The following is a 24,388-nucleotide window of genomic DNA, read 5'->3' as shown; positions in this document are numbered from 1 at the left end:
GGACATGTTTTGACGTTTCGTTCTCTATTTAATTTCCTGTTGTTAGTGTGCAATGCCAACTCCCACGCAGAGCAAATAATTCCTCGCCGCGCCACCGGGACGCTCGAAGACCTGCTTCCCCTTCCCCTTTCTCTCGAACACACTGGAGGATGGTATGGTAGAGGAACAGATCGCTGCTTACTTTGCTGTAGACACTGTACACTCAAATTTGAGCGAAACATAATTCGCGTCGCACTTTTAAGAACCTAAGCACGCGACTAACACGTCTAAATCAGCCTGGCAAACAGCTGTTTCAAGAGAAACGGTGGTAGACCACACCGCGTTTTGCGGCGGGTGTTGTCCTGTCGTCCATGCAGTCCAGACGATCTACACCGTACTCAGTTACACAAACGCTTGCTGCGGCACGACTCAAGTCAAGAGTTTGCCGCGAAAAACGCTGGTGCATCCTGCCAAGTGAAACGCGGGTTCGAATCGACATGCGACGGCACGAAAAGCTTGCATTATAGATTTCTTTCAGAACGCAGACCGCGACGCAGTCCGTGCAGCCTCCGCCACAACTAATGCAACTCTTTCTCTTGCGATGTAGCCAGCCCGCCCACAGCAAAGGTCGTTCTTCCAGGACCTCTCGATTGACAAAGAACTTCGTGCAATACAGCTCAACACAGAAGGACCCTGAGGGTGGCGCAGACACACAGGTGAAGAGGTGATTCCTTTGTTCTGCCAGTTGCAGAAGCCGACATGTCCATAAGCGCGATCATTCAAAGCTGGAGCAAGCACCCGATCAGCCGACCAGTCGTAGAGCTGATAGCAGCACTGCTGCCAAAGCTGTGGATGTTTTGTGAAAGTCGTAGAGTTCTGGAACAGCAGCGGGCTTGAAGTTTTTTTGATTTCGCAAGCAGGATGGGAAATGTGCAGATCGAGAGGTCTTCCACTTAGAATCCTTCTGGCGTCGTGTTTGAATTGTATCGCGAAACACTGTGAATCGAGAGGTCTCACACCGACGTTCGGACGCGACTATCGTACGTTTTCGAAGCCCTCGTTGCGTCTGCCGCTAACCCTTGAGAAAGAGACGCGTGCCGAGTGGGAGCAGTCGCTTGTGAACAGACTTTCTCGTTTTCTACGCCACACGACTTTGGAAAACCAATCCGTCCTCCGGTCTGGTGTGCAGAGGGCGTCTCTCTCCACCCGCGTGATTCTGGCGGGGACTACAGAACACGAAAGCCTACGGAGTTCCAGTGCCGAGCGTCGCAAGCACCCGCTAGTGCTCCGTCCTGTCGTCCCTCTAACTCTCGTGTCTCCCCTTGTCACGATATCTTGCGAAATCGGAAGAGCAGACTCGCAAAAAGCGCCGCCCAACCGCTGGCGGAAAAACGTATTCTCTTGACTGTCTCTGGAACAGAGAGAGTGCTTAACGGGGTTCGGAACCGCGTGGAGAACTGTGTACCTCACACCGAACAAACAGGCACATCAGATTCCTACGTGATTCTGAAAAGGACTCCAGAAATGAGATGTGCAGAAAACGACGTCCCTATACTGCTTGCGACTTGCTCTGTGTTTTCTTGTTTCTTTCCACCCCTCACAGCGTTACGCCGCTGCGGCAGGCCTTTCTCTCGACGCAAACCGCCTCTCCTTGGCCTCCATACATCCTTGATTTCCTCTCGTGTCTTCTGTCTGCCTACGAGAGGGCACTCGCCAGCCCATCATACATTTCACTCTTCCGCCTTCAGCTCGCAGCATTCAGCATTCTCTCCCGGTACACTGCATATCCCTTTCATTGCTGCTTCGTTGAATCCTCACCACAAGACACATAAATAATATATTATATATTATATATATTATATATATGTGTGTAAAGGATCTCTTGCGTTTCGCGCGTCTTCTTTTTTTTGTGCAGTTCCCTTTCTCTCCGCTCAGAGTTGCACATACAGCCGTTTAATCCGTGTGGTGGGTACTGGCGTCTCCGTTGGAGGATGCGGCGCCTTGTTCGTTTGCCACCAGCGTTCTGTCCGACTCGATCGATCGCCTTCTTTCGTTATTTAGCTGAGAGGAATCCTCTCTCGCCTCCCTGAACCCTCGCGTCTTTGCGATTGCTGCGTCTGTCTGTGTGTCTTCGTTTCCTCGACTGGAGTCGCCTTCGATCTCTTGCGCGCGCCTGTCCGAGTTTCCGGGGCGTTCTGGCTCGACTCGGAGAAGCTCTGCTCCTCTCCTGTGGTCGCCCCCAGTAGTCTCCTGCGTCCTCTCCGTCTCCCGTCTCTCCTGCCTGTCTTCTCTGCCTGCAGTTTCTCTCGTCTCTCTCTTTTTAAACTGCATGCCCGCGAACAGCGTACATGCAGCGGATGCCTCGTTGGATGCCTGCTGTCCATGCAAGTGATCGTCGCAGGAAGAAGCTCGCTGCACATGCGCCTCTTCAGCCGTCGCTTTCAGCGTAGCAGACTCCAGCTTCTTTCCAGTAGAGACGAAGGAAAAGGAACTCTGTCTGTGGCAGGAAACCGGGTCGAAATCGGTCTTTGCTTCCCTCAGATCTGACGGCTGAGAAACCTGCGGGGCCGCGGCCCCTGCGTCGCCCGCCGCGTGGTGTCTGTACACCTCAGCGGCTTTCTGTTCGAGCTGCATGCGTTCCTCGCGCAATTTGTCGATTTGTTTGCCAGTTTCGTCCATCGCAGCCTGCACGTTTCGGATCTGTTCTTTCAAATCAGACGCAAAAGAGACGTCTTCGTCTGTTGCATACGCCTCCTCCTCTAACAGTTGCTCCTGCAGAAGACCAAGCAGCTCCTGCTGTCTCAGCAGCTGCGCCCTCTGCTGTGCTTCCTCGGTCTTTACTCGCTGCATACTCGCTACAACAGGGTCGCCTTCCTCGCCGTCTTCTGCGCCCACATTCTGCAGAGAGTTCACCCCCTCGGAACCTCTCTCTTGTTTTTCAATATTCGCAGATTTCATCTGCGCAAAATCTCTCCCTTTCTCTCTGGACTCTCCGTTTCTCTCTGCGGAGTGCTGAGCAACGAGCGACGTCCTTCCTGCTTCTTCTCGCGACTCTGGAAACGCCTCCTCTGGCTGTTTCTCGGTCTGGCCTTCACTATCGGCTCTTCTTGGATGCTCTAAAAGTCGCGGAGACAAAACATCTGACCCGGAGAGCTTTCCTTTCTTTGACGTTTCTTCGACCTCGCATGCAGACTCTTCCTCGCTTACCCGGACCTCCAGGGCCGCGCATGGCGGCGATCTCGTGTCGACATAAGGCCTTTCTTCCTGAATTCGCCGCCTCTCGATTTGCTGCTCTCCCTCGACCTCGTCGCCAGAGGAAAGAACGTTCTCTCGGCGTTCACAAAGTGAGACGGGAGAAGACGCGGCACTGTCTCTACGCTCTCGGCGCGGACTCTTCGATGTGCGGTGACCACGCGGGGAGGTCCCGAAGGAGACACCTGTCTCCTCTGCGTCTCGCTTCTCTGAAGGAGACAGGATGTCTGCCGTTTGATTTCCTTCCAGAGGCGGAGTCTGCGCGTCTTGATGCTCAGCCGTAGACGCCTCTGCATCTGAGAAAAATTCATCGAAAAAACGTTTGTCAAAAGCGTCCTCTTCTCCAAGGGACAACTCGACACATTCACTGTCTCCCTGGTTGCCCTCTGCATGCGAACGTTTATTTTGTGCATTTTCCGGCTGCTGTAGCTGCTCCTGAGCCTCCGTCTTGGCGGCCTTGTCCAAAACCTCGAGGAGGTGGAGATACACCTCACGTTCCTCGTCCAGAGCCTCCAGGTACGCCTGACAACCGCCACAAAAACTCATACAACTCCTTTTTGACAAACGCGAAGTCACATCGTCTCCGAAACAGTCCGACACACAAACAGTCTCCGTGAGGGCACACACATATACACGCGTATATATATGTATGTATATATATGTATATATATATATATATATATTTATATTTGTGTGTGATGAATGTGTGTAGGTGGATGTGCACATCATTCCAGAATTGGGAAGCTATTTATCTTTGAATTTGTTTATGAAACTCTTCCGGAGACTGTCTTCGTCGGTTGCCAGACTGCGATCGGCACACTTGGCTTCATAGCGGAAGCAGACAGCGACTCCACCACCTTGGACAACAGCTCAGGAGACAGCGCAGAGAGAACGAGAAAAAGGCGTTTGCCATGGTAATGTACGGCGAGAAAAGACAGCTCCAGAGAGTCAGGAAGAAGAGAGAAGAAAAATGTGAGAGGGAAAACACCGAGGAGAGGAAAACGTGAGAAGAAAGATCGTACCGTGTCGCGTTCAGACGGACAGAGAAGACGCATTTTCTCCAATAGCTGCAGCGCCTGACGGAGCAACTTCTTCTGAGCTGCTCCGTTTCTTCTGTAAACCTCCAGCTGGGCACCGCGCAGCAGACGGAGCTCTGGGTCCAGCGAGTCGAGAGTCTAAAACATTAAGTAGAACAACTCCAAAACTCTAATGAAAGGAAGATAGTCAAAGAACGAATAGGAAACCACTGTAGACCCAAGTCCCGGAAGAAAGGAAGAAGAAGCGAAGATGACTCGAACGAAGCAGCTCTGAACGCCGAGCTTACAGAAGCGAAAAGGAAGACTGAAACTAGGAAAAACCTACATGTAGACATGCAAGTCGACAAGACTCTCTAGTAAAGTGCAAGCCATTCGCTTTGATGCACCCCACCACGGTGCGCCTAAAACTGAAAGAGTGTTTACGACAAGGATCATATATATATATATATATATATATATATGTATACACACACAAGTATATATATACATATATTTAGATTTGTATCTATATATAATTGTCAAGCATTGGGAGACTGGCATTTCAAGGAGAGAGAGTTACACACCCGATGTGAGTTCAAGGCTTTGGAGCCAAGGCTGACCTGTTGAGTCTGCTTTATTTCTGCAGTGCATGCGTCGAGCGTCACGTTCAGCGTCTCTAGAGTTTCTTGGCATTGCTGAGAAGAAATCGGAAAATGAGAAAGACAGAGCGTACGGACCCCACACAAAATCTCTCGAATGCAAACGTAGAAGCACGGACACGAGCATGCGCGCAAGCATGCAAGAATACTCCAAAAACGCATGCACTTCAATCATACCAGAAACACATACATGAACATATATACACATATATACATATGCATATATATATATATATATATGTGAATCTGCATATACATACACATATATATATATATATATATATAAATATAAATATATATAAATATAAATATGCATAAGCATATATATATATATATATGTATACAAATATGCATATATATATATATATATATATTTGTAATTATGTATGCGTGTATGCAAACATCCATGTAGCATATTGAAAGGCACGAATGCTAACCTTGATTTCTGCGGAGAACGACGCAGCCTCCTTGAAGTGTCTTGAGGTGACTGCCAGAGCCTTCTCTTGCTCGAGAATCGGAAGAAGAAGAAGCTGTTGCTGCTGTTCTCCCCGCAGCTTCGAGCGTCTTTCTTCTTCCTTTTGTAAGAGCGCTTGGAGCTCGCGTCGCTCTTCCCCCAGTCGACGCATGCGGTCTCTGCAGAAAATAAGGAAGAGCACTCCTCGGCAAAAGAGCATCAGACAGAAGCCGACGACGGCGCATGGACGACGAGTGGACAGACGAAAAAACGAGAGAGAAGACGAAGCAGAGGAAAGAGAAGAAACAGAGGGACGGGCAGACTTCTTAAGGCGCGCACTGAAGTAATTTCTCGGTTCGAATCTTCGTCGTTCCCACTGAAACAGCAAAGAATTTGTCCTCTTGACTTTGCATGCACTCGGATTCAACGCTGTCCGAAGCAAAACCGCACGTTGCCTAGCGGTCTTTGTTTGATGAAGAAAAATTTGTTTTCTAAACAATAAAGATAAACTTCAATTAAATATGAATTGCACTTTCTATTTTTATAATTATTTTTTAAAAATTATGTTTATAAAGACATCAATGAGATTAAAAGAACTGAACTGTTCCCCCGTCGGTCTCTCGCTGCAGTGTGGTTTTAGAAGTCGTCGTGTCTCTTGCTTCTCACACAAGGACCTCACGGGCCGTTACTTCGACGAAAGACACAGAGATTTTCTCGCCGAGAAAAAACACAAGATCCATTGGAAGTCCCTCTGGTGCTTTCATCGTGCACCATTCGCATCCCTTCTCGCCGCGTCTCTCTGTCTAGTTTGCTCTCTTCCTTCTCCTACTTCTCTCGTTTTGCTGGAACAGAGGTACTACGCGGTGGACCACTGGTGCAGTTAGTGAAGGCCTTGCTTTTTACCGTATTCTACATGTCTCGTTTCGACAACGTCTCGCCAACTCACCCTCCTCAATTCATACCTCCCCTCCCCTCTTGCGCTCCTCACTCTCACCTCGCCGACTCCTGTCTTCCAAATTTTCGACTTGTCTCTTTCTCGCTGCTTCTCTTCTTCCTCTCGCATTCTACGTTTCTCTGCCCCTCTCTCTTTTCTCTCATATCTCATGATCCTTCTCTCTGCCTTTTTGCGTTCTTCTCCTATGTTCTCTCGTTCTTTGCCTGTCGCTCTCTCTACTTTCTTGCGCCTCCTCGACGGCCGCTCCTTTCCTCTTCGCTCTGTTCCCGTTTAGACTTGGTGAATCTCACTGCCCGTCTGCGAGCTCTGCGCTGGAGAGCGTCGCGCGCAGTTGACCGCTGACGAATTTCCTGAATTTGCTCAGGCTCTTCAGAAAGTGCAGGCGCCGCGGAAAGCATGCGAGCGTGTCTGACAGCGCAGACGCGGACGCCTGGAACCTGCACAGCATCAGAGAAAGAGCCATTTCCCTCAGACCCAGCGAAGGCGAACCGAGCCGCGCTGCGACGCGCGGAGTGAGGTGGAAACAAAGTCGCGTATCGACGAAGAGAGACAGACGCCGTTTGAAATCGAACGAGTGACGCGGTCTCGTCCACCTTGCTGAGAACGAAGCACGGGGAACGCAACACCGAATCGAGTCGTGTGGAAGAACGAGGAGACCTCAGACGTTTAAACGAACAGAAAGAGCGAAAAAGACTTCCTTACTTCTCTTGCTCCTCTTCTGCCGCTCTTTCGAGATCCGTCAGTGCGCCTCGACGTCGACGCAGCTGCGAAAAAAAAGAACGTGCACACCACTTGAAGAAACCGTGAAAAGGAAACGAGGAAGAAACAGAGAGGCAAAAAAAAACTGGAACTCATCTTCCCGGCAAAAACTCACCCTTTCTTCTTCTTCTTCCAGGGCCTTCTCTTGCTCGTGCAGAAGCGCCTGCGACGCGAGCAGCTCCTCCTCTTCTGATCGAAAACGCGCTTCGATCCTAAACAAAAAAACAAAAACGTCACTTTACATATTCATACATATATATATATGTACATATATATACATGTATGCCTGCGTTTATATATATATATATATATATATATATATGTATATGCATGTATAATACCAACACGTGTACACCTTCCCAGATGTTCATCCGTTTAAAAAGGCAATCGTCTGACCACAAAATGTACGCAAGTATACACATTTGCATAAGTACATGTATGCATATATAGACATATATACATTCATGTCTTTATTTTCGTAATTCTTGAGATGGGAAATTCTTCGCAAACGCAAGAGTGCGCGTGAGTGTGTCTGCGCATTGTCGATGGACAACCGTTGCGATGTGACTATTCCAAAGTATTCGCGTTTTTACCGGCTGTGTTCATCGCGCAAATCTGCGATTTGTCGGCTGCGAGTCTCGAATTCGGACTCCAACTCCGCAAGCTGGCTGCGCAGCTCTTCGATCTTTCCTCGGGTCTCCCTGCACATACAACAAACTCTGCGTCAAGACAGCTGACAGGTCCAAGGCGGAGGCGCACCCAGAAGGAATCGAGAAACTCTGGAACAACTCGTCCTTCCAATTCAGCGGTTGCTGATTCGACTGCACAAACGTCTCGAAAGGCGTCGGAAAGCGCTTTCTCCAGAACTCGCGAAAACGCGTATCTACTGACAACAGCGGCGAACACAGGAACTCGCTGAAGCCAGAGCCTACATCAATTGGCTTCGCGCATTTCCTGCAAGGAAAGCGACTGCCGGGAAGACGCGCCGAAAAAAAAGAACAAGCGACGCGCCACTGAAACGCAGACTGCCGCTGGAAGTGTAGAAGACACAGCGAAGGGAGGCAGACGCGTTTTTGAGAGACACCCTCAGCGTAGAGCAAGTTCGAAACAGCGTTGACTCCTCAAGCACACCAAAGAGAACAGGAAAGCCGTTTTCAACGTACACTTGTTCGTTCTCCAGTTGACTGACTGCTGCATGCAGTTCCTCCGTCGCCGCTTTCCTGCGGGTCGACAACTCTCTGAATTCTCGCGCGTTCGCCTGCGTCGCAGCTTCGCACTCTCGAACATGCTCCTGCAGCGCTTCGGCTTCCTGACGGAAAAAAAGAGGAAACGGATCACCAAGAACACAGCAGAGAAACAGATGAAAGGCCTGGCAGCAGCTGAAGCGACGAGGCGCGAGACGCGCAGGTCTCCTATCAGGAAAAAAGGTCCGAAAAAGGACAGGAAGGCAGACGCCGGCGCGCTGGCGACTCTCAAGACGAGAACGGAGAGGCGAGGCAGCACGAAGAACCAACAGACAGAAAGGAAAGCTTGGATCCGACCCAGGAAGAAAGAGAAGAGAACCTATAGAAAGGGGAGAAGACAACGCGGCGCAAGGCATGCAGCAGGAAACCGAGAAAAGAGGCTCGACAGAAGAAAAGACGAAAAACTGTCGCCGGTGTCGGTGACCGCCCTCCCCTTTCTGTCAGCCTTTTTTTTTCCTGCGTTACAATGCAGACAGGACATAAGTAGACTGAAACTTGACTGCCTTTCTTAGTTCTTCCTCCCAGTCAGGAAAACGCTCTGCCCGTACGACTCGCGGAAACCTGCGCCGGCACCTCCGGCAGCCTCGCATGCACCGAGAGACGAAGAAAAAAATGTCTCGGAAAAAACGAAAAAACACAGAAACTATAAACCAAGTCGTTGACACTGACGAAAAAGAACAAGCCAGCGCCAGATCTTGCACTTGAAAAAATCTACAAATCCTGATGGCGCAATGACTTTCCAGAAAAAAAGGCAGCAGCGTTCTCCTTCAAATCTCGGCCTCCCTGACGAAACAGAAAAAAAAGGTTCTACGCCTCACGCCTCGCCCCCGAAGCAGCATATCTTCTCCACCCTCTGTTCTTTCTCACCCTCATAAAATACGTATTTTTCTCCCTTAAATTCCTGTTTTTCAGCTTCATAAAAAACGTATCCTTCCTGCTTGATCCGCGTTTTCCACGTGGATTAAAAAACATCTTTCCGTTCGTTTCCTTCCCTGAAGTAGACCTTGGAACGCTTTCATCTTCTATCGATAGCCCCTCAAAGACACAATAACCAAGACAGTCGAACTCGCAGAAAACGGATCACACCTCTCTCCCGCATCGAGTCCCCGTCTCGTCTCGATTCGTCATTTCTACATTTATGGACGAACAAATAAATAAATATACATATATATATATATATGCATACATATGTACATCTATGTACACGTATAAATATATGCGCAAATGTCTATACAGGTCCATGACTTGATATGTCGATTTCTGTTTGAGTAGTTCGAGGACTGTCGGCTTTGCCAAGTCTGTTTTCCTGACCCTGTTGAGCGTCTGTTCTTCTTCTTCGTGTCTGCGTTTCGCGTTTTCCTTCGCGCGCGCGGCGGCCTGCTTGCGGGTTTCCTCGATGTCTCTGAGCTGCGCATGAAGATTCGCGACTGCACTGAAGAGATGCTCTGCGAGGTCTGCGACGCCGTCTGCAGCTCGGATCTGCTCTCTGGCGCCTGCCTGGAGCCCCCGAAGGAGCTCCGAGTCGAAGGCGGTTTCGACTTGCTCCAGTTCGGTGTCGAGTTTCGCAGCGGCTTCGAAGGCCTCACGTAAAATCTCTTCTTTCTGTTCCCTCTCCAGTCGACTCTGCGAGTCGAGAAGCTCCTCCAAACGCGTCAAAGTCGAGGCCTGGACCTCGACCGCCTCTGCCATGCGCCGCAACTCGTCGCGTTGCTGCTGCAGACAGTCCGACCGGCAGACGTAGTACCACGCAGACTTGTCTTCGCCGCTGAGCTCCTTGCCGAGGAATCGAGAAGAATGCGAGGCCGGAGAAGCGCAGACCTCTGCAGATCTCGCAGAGACGCAGACGCTGTCGCCGCTCTCGCCGCTCTCGGGAAGAAGAAGGTTCGAGGATGGAGCAGAGAGCGACGGAGCGAGCGCGAGAGAAGAAGGCACCGGGTCCGACGGAGGTGAGGATATCGAGGGTGAGGAGACAGAGAGCGAACTGGACGAAGAGAGGAAATCGGAATGTCCGAGGTTCTCCTCGGAATTGCCTCGGCCCTCGGCCGGAGACTCAAACTCGCGAGAAATCGGACTCGCGGCAGAGAGTCTCGGAGAAGCACAGACTCCAGATCGAGACGAGACAGCGCGCGACTCCGACCTGGCGCTCGGGTGTACAGACACTTCAGAGGCGGCGAGGCAGGAAGACCCAGAGGCGCCGCAGCCGCTGCTCTCCCGCAGCGCTGCGTTCTCTCCAGCTCGGACTTCCAAGCTGGAAGTTTGCTGTCTGTACATGTACCCTGGAACGTTCACACTGCGAGGTCGTTTCTTGACGACGCGCGGCAAACGGTTCGGCGCCGCGAAAGAGTCTGAGGCATCCAGGTCCCCCAGAGACGGCGCGCCTACAGACGCCGGACCAGGCCTTGCAAATTCAAACGCAGACGAAGAAGAGGAAGAAGAGGAGAAGGGGAAGGCAGACGAGGAAGAGGAAGAAGAGGAAGAAGAGGAGAAGGGGAAGGCAGACGAGGAAGAGGAAGAAGAGGAAGAAGAGGAAGAAGAGGAAGAAGAGAAAGAAGAGGAAGAAGAGAAAGAAGAGGAAGAAGAGACGGTATCACGCTTTGTGACATCGGAGAGAGAAGAAGAAAGTCTCTCAGTTGAAGGGGAACTGGATGTGGAGGCGCGAGGCACTCGAAGAAAGGAGAAGGCGGAAGAAGATGTCGAAGAAAGCGCAGGAGAGAGCAAGGAAGAAGTCGACGACGGAGGCGAGGGAGTTCCGGCGCGGTTAGAGTCTGGAGAGAAGACAGCAGATAGCGACGTTTGTCCAGAAGAGGACCGGATGTTTTCGTTCGCCAGCGGAGGAAACCCAACGGTTTCCCCTGCCTCCCCACTTCGACGCTCAGAAGAGCTCCTTTCTGTGACGAGTTGTTTGTGTGTCGGCGGAACGCTGGAAGACTCTGCTGGACTCGGCTTCTGCTCCTCAGAGAGACGCTTGGAGTCAGAGGAATCCGACGGCGGACGCGCAGACGGCGCGACAGGCGAAGACGACGCACCCGCCTGCTTGACCATCATCCCAGAGAAAAGCGACATTGTGGCGCTGGGGAAGAAAGCCAATGTAAAGCCAATGTAGCGAAGGAAAAAAAGAGTGGAGAGGCAGAGTGGAGGAACGGAGGCGTCGAAAAGGAAAGAACGAGCAAACAGTCCTTTATTTGCAGATCCACCAGTGCGGTGGTCGGATTTTCTTCGTCTGCAGAGGCAGGAAAAGGCACTCAGGCAGAGACCGGAGACCTACAAACGCAGTTCCGGAACTGCAGGACGCGTCGCGGTGTCGACGAGAGTCAGACAACAAGGCAAGAGGAGTAAACGGCGAGTATCCATACGCATGCATCCGTAGTTCCAGGTGGCGGGTTCGTCTGTACCAAGGCGCGGGATGTCTCAGAGAAAAGATGGCGAAGGAAAACGAAGGGAACCTCTGAAAAAACGTAGAGAAAGGCGCCGTACGCGGCCAGGATGCCAAACTCTCCCGAAGCGCGAAAACTGGCGGTGTATGTACGGCCGAGTTGAAAGAGTGTGTCAAGCTTCCGGCTCGCGGCGGGTCTGGTCAAGGTTTTCGACTCGCGCGAACGAAGGCGAGAGACGCCGGGAGAGCAAAATAAATGGCGTGAGAAGAAAGAGCAGACAGCGCAGAGTCGGCAGACCAAAGGCAAGGCGAAAACCACGGTGAAAAAGAGTCCGCTTTCCGTCGAGAACCTCCAGCAAGGTTTCAGTAGACTACGAGACACCGACGGGTGGCGGATCCTAAGACGCGTCGCCGGGGAAAAGTCTCGTTCGACCCAGTTCTTCGGCTGCTCTCGGCGCAAAGAACACCGTGCACACTTCGAAACAGGTTTTTCGGCTTTCCAGGGATCCTCAAGACGCGTCGGCTTTCATGCGCAAAGGGCGCGCGACGGATTTCCTGTGACACCTGCAGGCTCCTCAAAAAGACGGGCAGCAGGCACCCTGCTTTCGACGCTCTATCCTCTAAGAGTTTTTCAGAGCGAGTCGCGCAGCTTTTTCTCTCTAAAGCTCGGCGCTCTCCAGTTCTCCGTCTCTCCGTTCGACAAATTTCCTCTCCGTCGGCGACATGCGCGTTCTGCATCTCAGGTCTTCGCATGCGCAGCGCAGACTGTTGGCGAACGTCGCGGAGAGTGTCTTGCTTTTCTGCGGACGGGTCTCGGGCGCTTTTGCGCCAACTCCTCCGTCTTCCCGTTTTCCGTCGGCAATTTAGGACGGTGGCGGGTGTTTTCTTTTCCTGGCGAGCTCGTCGCTGCAGAGAAGCGCCGGAGGCAGCTGGTGAAGACTTCAAAAGACAGAGGGTTCGACCTCCGCGGGCCGCGAGGCAAAAGGTTGCTCGATTTTTCAAACGCGAGCATGCGTCGGTGGGGAGCTTGGCTGGGCAGTGGCGAGGCGTAGCTGAAGAAAACCTGTTGGGCGTCGGTTGAGAATTATCTTTTCGCTGTCTTTCGCTCTGCATCTTTGACGTCACATCGCGCTTGTGAAGGAGAGAACATCGGATCGCGAGCGTCTGTGAAGGCCGGCGCATGTCCGCCCGCGATTGACTTTTTCTCTCCTCCCCGGCTTCCCCGTGGCAACCCCCAGGCCGTCTTTTTTTTCTCTTTTTTTGCGGGTCGCTGGTCTCCGTCAAACTCGAGTTCTCGTCTTCGCCGTCGCTTTTCTCCAGTCTTCGCGCGAGTCGCGCCCTCAACACTGCCTCCTTCCACCCGCAAAACGAGGCTTTTCCTCGTCCCCAGGGTGTCCGGAGACGGGGGCGGAGGAGGTCGCCAAACACAGAGAGAGACGCCCGAGCACGACAAGGATCCCTGTTGGCCTGTTTGAACTGCTCATTTTTCTGCAGAAAAAATAACGTCTCCAATCGGTGCCCAGAAGGCAGCGCAGGGAACCTTGGCCCGCGGTTGTGCCAGCAGCAACGCCGTGGAGGCTTCGGAGGAAATGCACAACGGCAGAACCGCGCAGGAAAAAAGAAAACGAGCGACGCGACGAAGAAAGGGAAGCTGAGGCTTGCCTCGTGTATCTTTGGCATTTCGTTTTCTCTACGTTTGAGTCGCAGACTCCGCCGCAACTCTCCTTGTCGAGAGGCCGTGTCTGGGTCCTAGGCGCGCCTCGCTTTTTTTCCTCGATTGTCCAAAGTCACATTGCCTCTTCGCCAGAACTCCGCTTTTTTTTTACACCGCTTTATCCTTCTCGTCGACAAGAGTCGTGGAGAACTCTGTTGCGCTGGCGCAAGCGCTCCGCGGTCGGGTGTACAGACACCCCACAAACGGCTCCAGACCCCGCGAGTTTTCCGCCTTTTGCCTCCCTTTCCCCCGCCTGGCGGTTTGCTTCGCTTTTCGCGTTGGGCTTCCTTTCTCTCACTTCGTCTTCTTCCTCGTTCTCTCTCGTTCCCTGTCGTTCTCTCTCGTTCCCTGTCGTTCTCTGTCGTTCCCTGCACTCCTGTGTCGACTCTCCGCCGGGAGGATGCGGACCCGGGAGAAGCCGCTGGAATTCGACAGTGTCACCTGTCGGCCTCCATCATGACGCGCTGGTCTTTAGTTCGCCTCGTCTTCCTAGCCTGCGGGAGCGAAGGAAATCCACTGTGCGCCTCCTCCGTCCGAGAACGGAAAAGCTCCTTTCACTGATCTGTGAATCGCGATGTCTTCGCCGGCCTCTGGCGGCTCGGTCACTCCTCGCTTCGTCTCTCGCCGGGTGTACGTACAGTGCAAGCCGACTGGATCTGCGCCTCGCTTTCTCTGGAGGTCGCCTTCCGCGAAGACATTTCGTATTTCTTGTCATCTTCGAAAGGCAGCGCGAGTATTTTGACTCCGCGTTCGCGCTGTCGGGTGTTCGAAAAACGAAAACTGGCTCTGTCTCTCTGTACACGCTCAGTCGCATGGAGTCGAGACGCCCATTCTCACGAAGCGACATTTGCTCACCTCCGAGAGCGTCTTCTTGGTGCGGTTTTCAAGGCTTCAAAGTCTCTTCGACGTTCTCCACAGACGCCGCGTCCCTTCTTCCTCGTCTGCTTTAAACGCGTCTTCTCCCGCAGAAACCTGAATCTTTTTCAGCATCGCAGACCTCTCCTCTTCTCCGTTGTTGCGGATTCGAAAGTCTGGATCGCCGCTGTCTCTTCGTTCGCTCACGAATCGGCTCTTCCTGACGGCGCCTCACACCCCCCCCCCCTTTTGCCCTTCTGCGTCTTCTCTTACCGACACAGTCCCCCCGCATACCCACGACTCATATATGCACATAGAATTACCAATTTATTTGTATATACCTAGTTATATATACCTATTTATAAATAGATGTGCGTGCATGCATGTATGCGTTTTTCCGTTTTTTAATTGTTTTTCGTTCGTCTTAAGATGGAGGCGGTTGCTGAGCTCTCTGCGCCCTCGCTGGCAGGCGCGCCAGGAGAGTATACGTGGATCGTCGCTGTGGCGGGAGTTACTTGTTTCCTCACTGCGTTTGCGATTGGCGCGAATGACGTCGCGAATACGTTCAGCAGTTCGGTGGGGTCGAGAGCCATTCCTCTCTGGGCGGCGATCGGCATGTCCGCCGTTTTGGAGACCGTCGGAGCCACCCTCCTCGGAGGCGCCGTCACCGACAGCATTCGCTCGAAAATCATCGGTGAGACTCTCCGTCTTGGCGCGCTCCCGGCGGCTGCTCTTCCGGCTGCAAGTGCATCCATACACACAATTGCATATCCAAGCTCGTCTGTCCGTTCAGAAGGCTGTTTGCGAGCTGGTGTGAGAGAGGCAGGTTTTTTGTTCGGGATTCGTGCTCTCTCTCGCGGTCTCTGTGTACGGCGTTTGGCGTTCACCTGGTGTCTGCGTTGCTTTCTTCAGACTTCGAGGTCTTTCGCGAGACGCCGTCGATCCTGATGACGGGGATGTTGTGCGCGTTGGTCGGCGCTGGGCTCTGGTTGTTCCTCGCAAACCATCTGGGACTGCCGGTGTCGACGACACACTCGATCATTGGCGCTCTGCTGGGATTCGGCCTCGCCTCCGGCAACGTACGAGCAGTCAAGTGGACGCAAGTCGCGTTCATCGTCGGTTCCTGGGTCGCCGCACCGCTCGCAGCGAGTGCCGCAGGCGCGACGATCTTCGTCTGCATGCGCAGGTTGATTCTCCGCAGTCGCCAGCCGCTGCGTCGTGCCAAGCGCTTCCTCTGGATCTTCATTTACCTCATTACGCTCACGTTCTCCGTCTTCCTCGTCTTCAAGAACTTCTTCGAGCTCAACGTGAGCTGCGACCAGGTCAGTCTCCAAACGCCGGTGGTCCACTCGCCGCTTCTCAGACCGTAGGCAGGCTGGTGGGCAGTGTCGAGTTGAAGAAGGAGGCGCCTGAGGCCTTTCTCCCGGCGGAGAGCCGAAACAGACGCGAAGTCGGAAGACGGTGTTCGCAAGCCTGCTTCCTCGTCGCATGCCTTCGTCGACGACGCCGGTTGTCTTCGGGGAGTTGTGCGGAGCCTTGCGTGCAGAGACACTGGAAAGCGTGTGTACGGGTCCTTCACACGGGGCTTTCTTTTTTCGACCTTCCCTCACTCTCTCGATGCCTTTTTGTCGTCTCCCTGGCTTCTTTTTCGCGCGTCCTCAGATGGTGGCGGGAGGCCGTGTGGAGCACTTTGAGCCGTGTCGCATTTCGCGCTGGGCAGACGCTCACTCGGGGACCGCTCTGGGGATCGCGGTCGCGTTGTCCGTCGCGTTGACCTTCGTCATTTCCTGCCTGGTCTACCGCTTCGCCTTCTACCGCGTGGAGAGCTACCGGCGTCGGCAGAAACGAAGCAGCAGAACAGAGCCTCGAGACGCCTCCGAGGAAGGCACTGGGCCGTCACACGCGCGACCCGGGGGCCTGCTCCTCACACCAAGGTCCTGCGTCGCGAAGGAGGGGGAACGGCGCCCAGGCGCTCTCGAGGATGCGCTGCGGCTTGCGGGAGAAGAAAACGCGAGAATCGCCTCCGCGGAAAGTCGCTTGCAAAAGCCCCCGCCTCTCGAGTGTATGGACACCTGCGCTGACAGCCTCCAGATCAACGACGGCCGCGCCGCGGCAGCGAAACCAGACGTCGGAACTGCAGCTCAGAGTCCTGAGTCCAGAGTAAGGGTGCAGAAACCTTTGTGCAACTTTTTCAGAGGAACTACGTCTGAACTGGCACTTATTCCCCCCCCCCATATATATATATATATATATATATATATATAGGTGCATATGTATAGAATATAGGGAATATGGAATAGTACGTCTACAATCTGTATTTGAGTCTGGATGCGTGGACTTTGCGCTGTGCATTTTGTGTTTTTTTCAGTTTGCGGCCGACCCTGTGGGGTCTTCTGTTCCGGATCGGAGTGTCTTGGCGTTTTCTCGAAGTTTAGCTGAAGATGCACAGGCGGCTTTTCACGCGTCTGTTCAGCACTGTGCGTCCCCGCGTTGTTCTGCTGCTTCGCGTGGGGACTCGCGGTATCCACTTCAGCGGTCGACGTCGGATTTCAGCGCGTTTCTCTCCTCTCCGAGCTCATCTGTTCCACCTTCTTCCCCGTCTCCTTCTTCGACTCCCTCTTCTCCTTCGGCTTCTCCCCGTCGACCGCCTTCGCGCCCGCCAGTGCCGCGGACTTGCTCGCCTGCTCCAGTGTCTCCGTCTGTTCCTCGAGCGTTTGCCTCCACGGCGACGCACGGGCATCCCCCGGCGCTGAGCGACACCGACGCAGACACCCCGGAAGGCCCCGACAGAAGGAGACAGAGCGCGGCACTGGCGGGCGCGAAGGACGCGGAAGCGTCTCCACTTTTCGCGGATCTGGCGCCGCACCCGGAGCGACGCGATGAGGTGCCTGCTGCGAAGCGGGAGCGCGACGCGCGCAGGACTTTGCTTCTTCCGCCGCGGGTGACCGGCGAGGCTCCGGAGGGATTCTTCGCGCCCACCGTCTCGCACGACGACAACGGCCTCGTCTTCGTTTCACAGGCAGACCTCGCGGACTCTCTCGGCTCGGGTGTCGACGAAGAAGAAGACGCGCCGCGCTCCTGGAGGGGGAAGCTGAAGGCTGCATGGCGGAGCATGCCTTGGTTCAAAGACATCCACGCTGAGGTAGGTGCGAACGCTGGGCGCGACGGGGGAACGAGAACCGGATGGGGAGAAGAAAGGCAACGCCTCTACCGAGTCGAGGGGATTGGAGCACGGTGCCTCGCAGTGCATGCACAGGCACCCTAGAAACGCCTTTGCCCTCCAGCAGGACGCTTCGGAGCAGGCGGTCGCTCTCGGTTGGGGAAGAAGGAAGAGACGCAGACTTCCGCGCGAGCGAAGCAGTGGCTCTGAGGCGCAGAGGCGGGGAACAGATGATGCACTGGGGTAGAGGGTGTGTGTTTGCGCAGTCTTGCAAAGAGACCGTAGACTTTCGAAATGCGCAGAGAGGGCTTCGATGCGAGGCAGCGGTAGCAGAGACTGAGCTGTGGCGCCAAATGCAGAAATGCAGGTTTTTCTTCGCTTGGGGAAGAAGCGCGGAACGCTTTGCGGCGGTTGTGGCGCGTCAGACAACGCCTCCGTGTGTCGACCGCGGAGTACGGGGGCTCGTCTCAAGCGTTTTCTCGCCAGTGCGCGCGCGGCTGTTCACTGCAGAGTCGAAACGTTTCGCAACCTGGAACCGCCTGGAACGTGATCCGAGTCGAGCGGGAGCCAAGCTGCTGTTCGCGGCAAGCCCCGCTTGAGTCGGGCGTTCGGGCGGAGACTGGAGGCCTCATGGCAGTGAGCCGGTCTGTCGTCCGCGAGAACGCATGCAAGCAGTCTGTGTGTGCATTTGTTTCTTGCAGGGGAGCACAGAAGACGACTTGGTGGCGCGTCTGCAGACGGGAGCCGAGGTATTTGACACGGAGACCGAGTTGTTTTTTTCAGCTTGCCAAGTTGTCTCTGCATGCATGGGGTGCATCGCCCACAGCGCGAATGACACGGCGAACGCAATTGGGCCGTTCGCGGCGATCCTCACGGTCTACCAGTCTGGGTCGGCAGACAGCGAGATCGGTTCGCCGTGGTACATTCTCCTCTTTGGAGGCCTGAGCATGTCGCTGGGCCTGGCGCTGCTGGGGTACCGAGTCATCAAAACCGTCGGAGTGAAGCTGGTGAAAATCACTCCCGCGCGCGGATTCTCCATGGAACTCGGCGCTGCCTGGGTACGCGACGCCGGCCTGCGCGGCCTTCACCAGCAGTCCAGAGAGTCTCTTCGCACTCGCGCGGCGCCGTCAAAGGCCCTCGGAGGCGGGACGCGAAACACACGAACAAGCGAAGCTGTAGAGCAGCACTGACGCTCTTCAAATGGGTGCCGACGTACATCGAGCACTGCACAGTTCACACTCAAAGGAACTTGTTCGCTAAAGGAAAAGTCCAAGCCGCAAACGTCAACAGACTCAAGTGAAAAGAAACGTTGCAGCACACACCGTGGGGATTCGCGCGCTCTGATCCATTCACCTGTGTGGCTCCATGGTGAACCTCGGAATATTCACAAAACGCGCCTGCTCACTCTCTTGGGGGCCGCCACGGCGATAACCGACATATTTGCGCATATGTATGTATAAACATAGATATATAGACATACGAAGTTGTCGCTATGTGAGGAATGCTAGAATAGGCATGCACACATATACAGATCTATGCATGTTTGTATGCACATATATATATATATATATATTTATGTAGGTGTGTTTGTCGCTAGACCATAGAGACGAAACGTAGTACGCTGAACTGGAGTACTAAGAGGAATCCGTATGGCACTGTGTGCCGACTGTGAAGCAGATGAAGAGTCACCGTCACCGCGTAGGCTGTAGAATCCCTTTTGTTGTGGGGTAAAGAAATGTTGTGACTTGAGGGTCTGCATGTTCCTGGTGTTCCTTTTCTCGACTGTTTCTGGGGGTTTGCGCTTCAGACCGTTTTGATTTTCAGCGCCATAGGCATCCCGCTGTCGACGACGCACTGCGCCGTGGGCAGCACTGTGGGTGTGGGCCTGATGGAGCCCAAGCATCCGCGGCGGGAGACAGGCGACGGGCCGGTAGCCGAGGGCGAGGAGCCCAAGAAGCGAGCCGTACAGTGTCCTGTGATCAACACGGCGTCCGTCAACTGGAAGCTCTTTGGTGGAGTCTTCGTCTCCTGGATCATCACCATCGCCTTCTCCGGTGCGTCCTGGCTCACGTAGATAAAACAGTCTCCGCGTCTGCCTGCGGGTGCTTTTCGGCGAGAGCCGACTCTCCTGTGCTCTCTGGTCTTTTCTGTCTGTTGCTCGGAGCGGACGCGCCTTGTACGAGGAGCAGAGAAGAACTCACGGCGAACGAAAGGCGAGAGGGCCTAGTGTCTGGTCTTCACAGAAAGTCCTTTCTCGAGCTCAGCGTTCTTACTTTCTCTGCATGCCGCGCTTCCCCATCGAACCCACGAACAGGGTGTGTGAGTGTGGCGGCACCTGGCAAAAAGTGCATGCGTCGGCGGCGTTCGCACGATGCCTCACTGCGCAGTTCAAAGCCGTGACTTGTGTCTCGGCTATAGGAAGCTCCATAGATGAAAAACATGGAGGCTGCGGAGACGGTAGAGTTTTGGAAGTGACATGGCCATATTCAGGGCGCCTTTTAGCGTCAGACCTGCTCATGTGGGGACTTTTGCTTGCTTGCTTTCCCTTCCCTCAGCTCTGGTGACCGCGGCTCTCTTCTCCTTCGCGGCCTACTCCCCTCGCATGGTCTCCTAATAGAGAGTTGTCATTCAACTCTCCACGCTCACCACGTCGACGTACCTACAAATGGCTGTGTATATACATACATAAATATAAGCATGTATATGCACAGGCGCCTTGACATACGTCTACCTATATGCAGAGACATATATATATATATATATATATATACTTATACACATATATATATATATATATATATGTATATATATTTAAGGGTGTGAGGTTTTAGGCCGTGTGAGCGTTTTTTTTGCGTGGAAGACGGGGAGGGTGTTTCCTCCGTCGTAGGCACTCCGATCGTGACAATCAAAGGCTGGGGGAAGGCGACGTTTAGTCTCGGATTCAGCAGAGATCTTTTGGGGCCGTCCCCGCGTTGTGTGTTTTTTCATGGAAAGCAACTTGTTCCAGTTTTCATTTGAAGACGTCTCTAACAGAAGCAGTTGATATCTGTACTTCTCCGCAAACAGTGCAAGCCGCGAGGCAGGCGCGCGCAGCGTCAAGGTTTTCCGGGGGAAGCAGAGGTGGAAAGGTGGAACCGAGTCGGAGACAGGCGAGTGTGCAGAGTAACGTTGCGTGGAACGAGCGAAGGCTACGGGCGCAAATTGAACAGTGAAGTCCATGGGTTCGACCCAGGAAATGCAGAGTGCAAGTTGTTGGCGCGGTTGCTTCGGTGGCGTGTGATGCCGAACTTCAAGAGTGTTTCCGAATCGTTTTTTCAGCGTTTTCCAGTGCGCAAAAACCACGAAACTGGCGCCGTTTGTTGGGCTTCAGACACACGGGAGCCCGACACCAGATCGAACAGGAAGCACCAACCTCCACGCGTAACTCCTCTCTCTGTTTTTCAGAAAAGTGGAAGCGTGCATAGAGAGAGATTGGGCTGCGGTCGAAGCAAGTCGCTACACCCTAGATCGCGGCATTAAGCCAGGCTTCGACAGCAATCTGCACAGTTGCGTAGTTTCCGCAGCACCCCGTTCTAGTCGATGTGTCTTTTCACACTGGTGCATCTTAAATCGAACAGGGACTTGGGGTACCCCCGCAAGTTCGGAATAGACAGTCCAAACGGGCGCAGCTCCCATCGAATAAACCGAGGGGCGCTGCAGGACCACAGACGGCGCATATGATAGACAGTCGCAGTTACACTGCAGACGGCGTTTCGAGAGTCTCACGGAACCGCCGAAGCATGGAAACGACGAGGTGGACCGCAAGGGTCGCAAGAGGAAGGAGTTGAAATCTTGGGGTCGAAGCGCTAGTTTCGCAATACACAGTCGCTCTCCTGTCAGTTGTCCACCCCATTTTCACGTAGCTTTCACCGTCGATTGTGTAAACTGCCGCCCCACTGTTTAGATCTAGGAACTCGCGTGTGCAGTCTAGCGACCACAGAGGGATTTCGGGCATTTGTTGCGGTTCGGTCGCTCGACTTGTCCCCGAACTTTCGGAGAGCAACTCGTTCGTTTGTTTGGCCAAGCGGTGTTGCGTCCCCGAAAGTTCCCCTCGTTTTCTTTCTCCGGAGGGAAAGGCGCCACGGGGTCTCTGCCGAACGGACCAGGCAGCGCGCGAATCGTCAGGGTCCCCGCCAGCCGTTTTCTCGACTTGTCCGACAAACTTCGCCTTCTGGCACAAACCCCCCTCCTCGCACCGGCTGAAGACTCCCGTGACGCCCGCGAGCAGCACCACGCGTTCACCTATCAACAGGCGGATGTCCCCAGTTGTGTCGATCGCCAGTTCCGACGCAGTCCGAATGCCGTCTGTGCACCAGACAGCGGCGAAACAGACGTCCCCGCCAACTCCCGGGAAAAGGCAGCTTTTTGCCCAGTACAGGAAGCTCGATCGCCTCGTCACAGGGGCGCCCACACCCGTCGGGACGGCGTGTGTGAGTGGCGCTAGGCGCTGCGGTCCTTCGGCAAGTCCCAGACCCGCCAGTTTCTTGTTGAACGCTTCGACCTTCTCCCAGTCACTGGCGCGACGGGCGGCGAACGCAGCTGAGCAAGCCGCCGCAGCACTGAGGACCTCTTTGCCGACCTCGGCAGAAGGCACTTTCTTGGTGGCGCACGCGAGCCGAGGCGGGAAAACCGGCAGAGACAGCCGAGTTTCGCGAGAGCTGTTTGGTTGGTGGAAAGACAGAAAAGACGGCGTCGATGGGGGGGAGGAAAGTGGGAGGGTGGAAGGATCTGCAGACTGTGGAATGTGCCCGGCACCGCTGGCTTCCTCGCACTCAATGTAAGAGAGACTCCCACTAGCGAAACTCAGATCCGCCGACTCGCCAGGGAACAAAAATGCATCTCGAGCTGCAGACTGCCCCCGGGCTGCTTTCGGTTCTTCCTCAGGCACCTAGAACACAACAAGTGTGGGTGAGGAAAAACACAAGGTCGTAGAAACTCGATCCTTGATGGTCACAGCAACGTGTCAGGTGCGCTCACTGCATGGGTTGCCTTATCTTAATCCGTGATGTTGTCCTCGGTGAGACTCGCTTAAATATAGAAAACGTCCGTTCTCCAAAGGTTGGTAAGAAGCAGATCCTGCTTTCAAAAAAAATGTGGAACTGCCGAATACGATTCTCTTCGCAGTGTGCCCGATGAGCAACGTGGCTAGCAATCGCGTTTTTTGAGTCGCGTCTACGATTCGAGGAATGAGAGACAATTTTTCCTAGCGGTGTTTGCGTTCACGAGGGGATGGACTACCGGAAGCACATGTCAGGGTCGCAGGCACATCTGGGAGCGACTGCTTCTTGCCGAGGTCGCCAGTGCTTCAGGAGCTTGTTGACACTTCTACACTCCCTGGAGCCTACGCCCGCTAACGCTTGTGCGACATCCTTGTGAACCCCCAGAGCTCGACAGAAACTCTCAGATATCGCGAGTACAACAGAGAGACGTGCGAACGTACCAAAACGCAAAAGTGGGACGGATAAACCTCAAAACCCGTAAACACGAAAGTCCTGTCACTTCGCTCGTTGCTCTTTTCGTCAGCGGCTGCACAGCCACTGTTTCGGCAACTTCCCCGTGTACTCGTCACTTTTTTCCGCGTGACATCTTTCGATGCTGGGAAGGTGCTGTTCCGATCTGGCTGCTTGCGACTTCGTGCGCAGCGTCTGAACGTTAATGCAGGGCGTTCCTTTTTTCCCAATCCTTTGTTATTAAAACACGGGGGAATGCCGACGTGCAGCTCTACGTACATCTAGAGACTTCTCTGAAATCTGAGAGGATCTGGATTTCTCTGTAGACACTGCCTCTGGGTCTGACGGGCTGGCGGGACTTGTCGGAGGATCCACCTCGGTCGCCGCGTGGACTTTTGCGTTCCAAGACGAAATTTGCCCATCTGCTTCTGCCAGCTTCGGGGCAACTGCCAAGAAAAGGAAGCTGACAAAGAAGTCTCGAAGCCACAGCATGTTGATCTCAGCTAGAAGGGATCCATTCGAGAGTCCGAAAGGAGACGGCCGAGCCACTCTGGGGAAAGAGAACCCACATATCCAGTTTCAAGCATACGCCAGTTGATCGTCGTCAGAAACCGGCAACTTACGCCGCAGAACAGTTGCACGCGTAAACAAGAGTCCGAAGTGTCCGCGCATGCAAGCTCGTGTTTACGTTGCAGAGAGCCAAGGATTCTGTGCTAACTCCAGGTGAACTTCACGGATGATTTTAAATTTGTCTCAGTACGGCCATTGCGGACGCGATTAACCCGTTCGATCGATGAGCAGAAAACGGTTTGAGTGGTCACACCCAATTCCTCTTCACTAGCCAGGTCTATTTGCTCATTCGTTCACTGACAGTCGACGCCTTGACGGGTGGCGTGCGAGACACACACACGCGAGATCTCAAGAAGACTTTCTGTCGTGGCTATGCCTCCACTGCGATCCACATCTTCATAAACGACGGAGAGGGTTCGGAGCAAGTTTAACGTCGCACCGTGTTCTGTTGTGTTAGAGGAACATAGTTAAGGTGATAATAGAACCAATTGAACGCCATGTATTAAAGTAACAATGAAAATCACGGTAATCTGGTTTCCGTCTTGGTAAAACATTCTGTCGTTAATCGTTGTGCACAGTTCTGAATAGCTGGAACAGCAGATTGTGACTACTGCAGTGTAACAAGGAGAGCGCGTTGGTGCCCTGTGTTGATGGCAGGCGGCTATTAAACACGAAGAGGAGGCACACAGTTCAACCCTTTACTATTTTCTAAGTCAGTTAGGACCAGGTTGGATCCTCAGGTCAAGCAAATTAGAAAGCGGTTCTTGCGTCATGAACCGTGTGTATGTCTGGTTCATATATGCTCTGAGCGTTGGGGGGGGTGGGGGGAGGGGGAGGAAAGGGGGGGGACTGATGGAAGCGGGTACGGTTAACCCTGAAGTTCTCTAGACTGTGCAAAAATGCAGACCT

General features: G+C 53.6%; 3 protein-coding genes across 3 annotated transcripts; 1 reads left to right on the top strand and 2 right to left on the bottom strand.

Moving 5' to 3' along the window:
* Positions 1–866: 866 nt before the first annotated feature.
* On the bottom strand, positions 867–12,362 carry TGME49_240220 (hypothetical protein). The gene is made up of 10 exons (XM_002366600.2): positions 9,630–12,362; positions 8,238–8,383; positions 7,668–7,775; positions 7,190–7,286; positions 7,018–7,079; positions 6,606–6,752; positions 5,344–5,539; positions 4,868–4,942; positions 4,254–4,406; positions 867–3,753 (listed from the first exon to the last, which is right to left on the bottom strand). Exons 1-10 carry the CDS (start codon positions 11,379–11,381, stop codon positions 1,933–1,935), a joined length of 4,557 nt encoding a protein of 1,518 aa, XP_002366641.1. The 5' UTR covers positions 11,382–12,362; the 3' UTR covers positions 867–1,932.
* A 296-nt stretch (positions 12,363–12,658) lies between these two features.
* Positions 12,659–20,711, top strand: TGME49_240210 (phosphate transporter family protein, putative). Its single transcript, XM_002366599.2, has 7 exons — positions 12,659–14,954; positions 15,173–15,582; positions 15,923–16,420; positions 16,629–17,402; positions 18,122–18,478; positions 19,228–19,474; positions 19,976–20,711. Exons 1-7 carry the CDS (start codon positions 14,690–14,692, stop codon positions 20,032–20,034), a joined length of 2,610 nt encoding a protein of 869 aa, XP_002366640.1. The 5' UTR covers positions 12,659–14,689; the 3' UTR covers positions 20,035–20,711.
* Positions 20,242–24,231, bottom strand: TGME49_240200 (hypothetical protein). The gene is made up of 3 exons (XM_018780581.1): positions 23,189–24,231; positions 21,563–22,347; positions 20,242–21,113 (listed from the first exon to the last, which is right to left on the bottom strand). The coding sequence occupies exons 1-3, from the start codon at positions 23,399–23,401 to the stop codon at positions 20,993–20,995; spliced, it is 1,119 nt and encodes a 372-aa protein (XP_018637636.1). The 5' UTR covers positions 23,402–24,231; the 3' UTR covers positions 20,242–20,992.
* Positions 24,232–24,388: the final 157 nt, after the last annotated feature.

The sequence above is a fragment of the Toxoplasma gondii genome, chromosome VI, assembly GCF_000006565.2.
Source record: "Toxoplasma gondii ME49 chromosome VI, whole genome shotgun sequence".
Lineage (NCBI taxonomy): Eukaryota > Apicomplexa > Conoidasida > Eucoccidiorida > Sarcocystidae > Toxoplasma > Toxoplasma gondii.
This window is presented reverse-complemented; position numbering and strand designations above follow the sequence as displayed.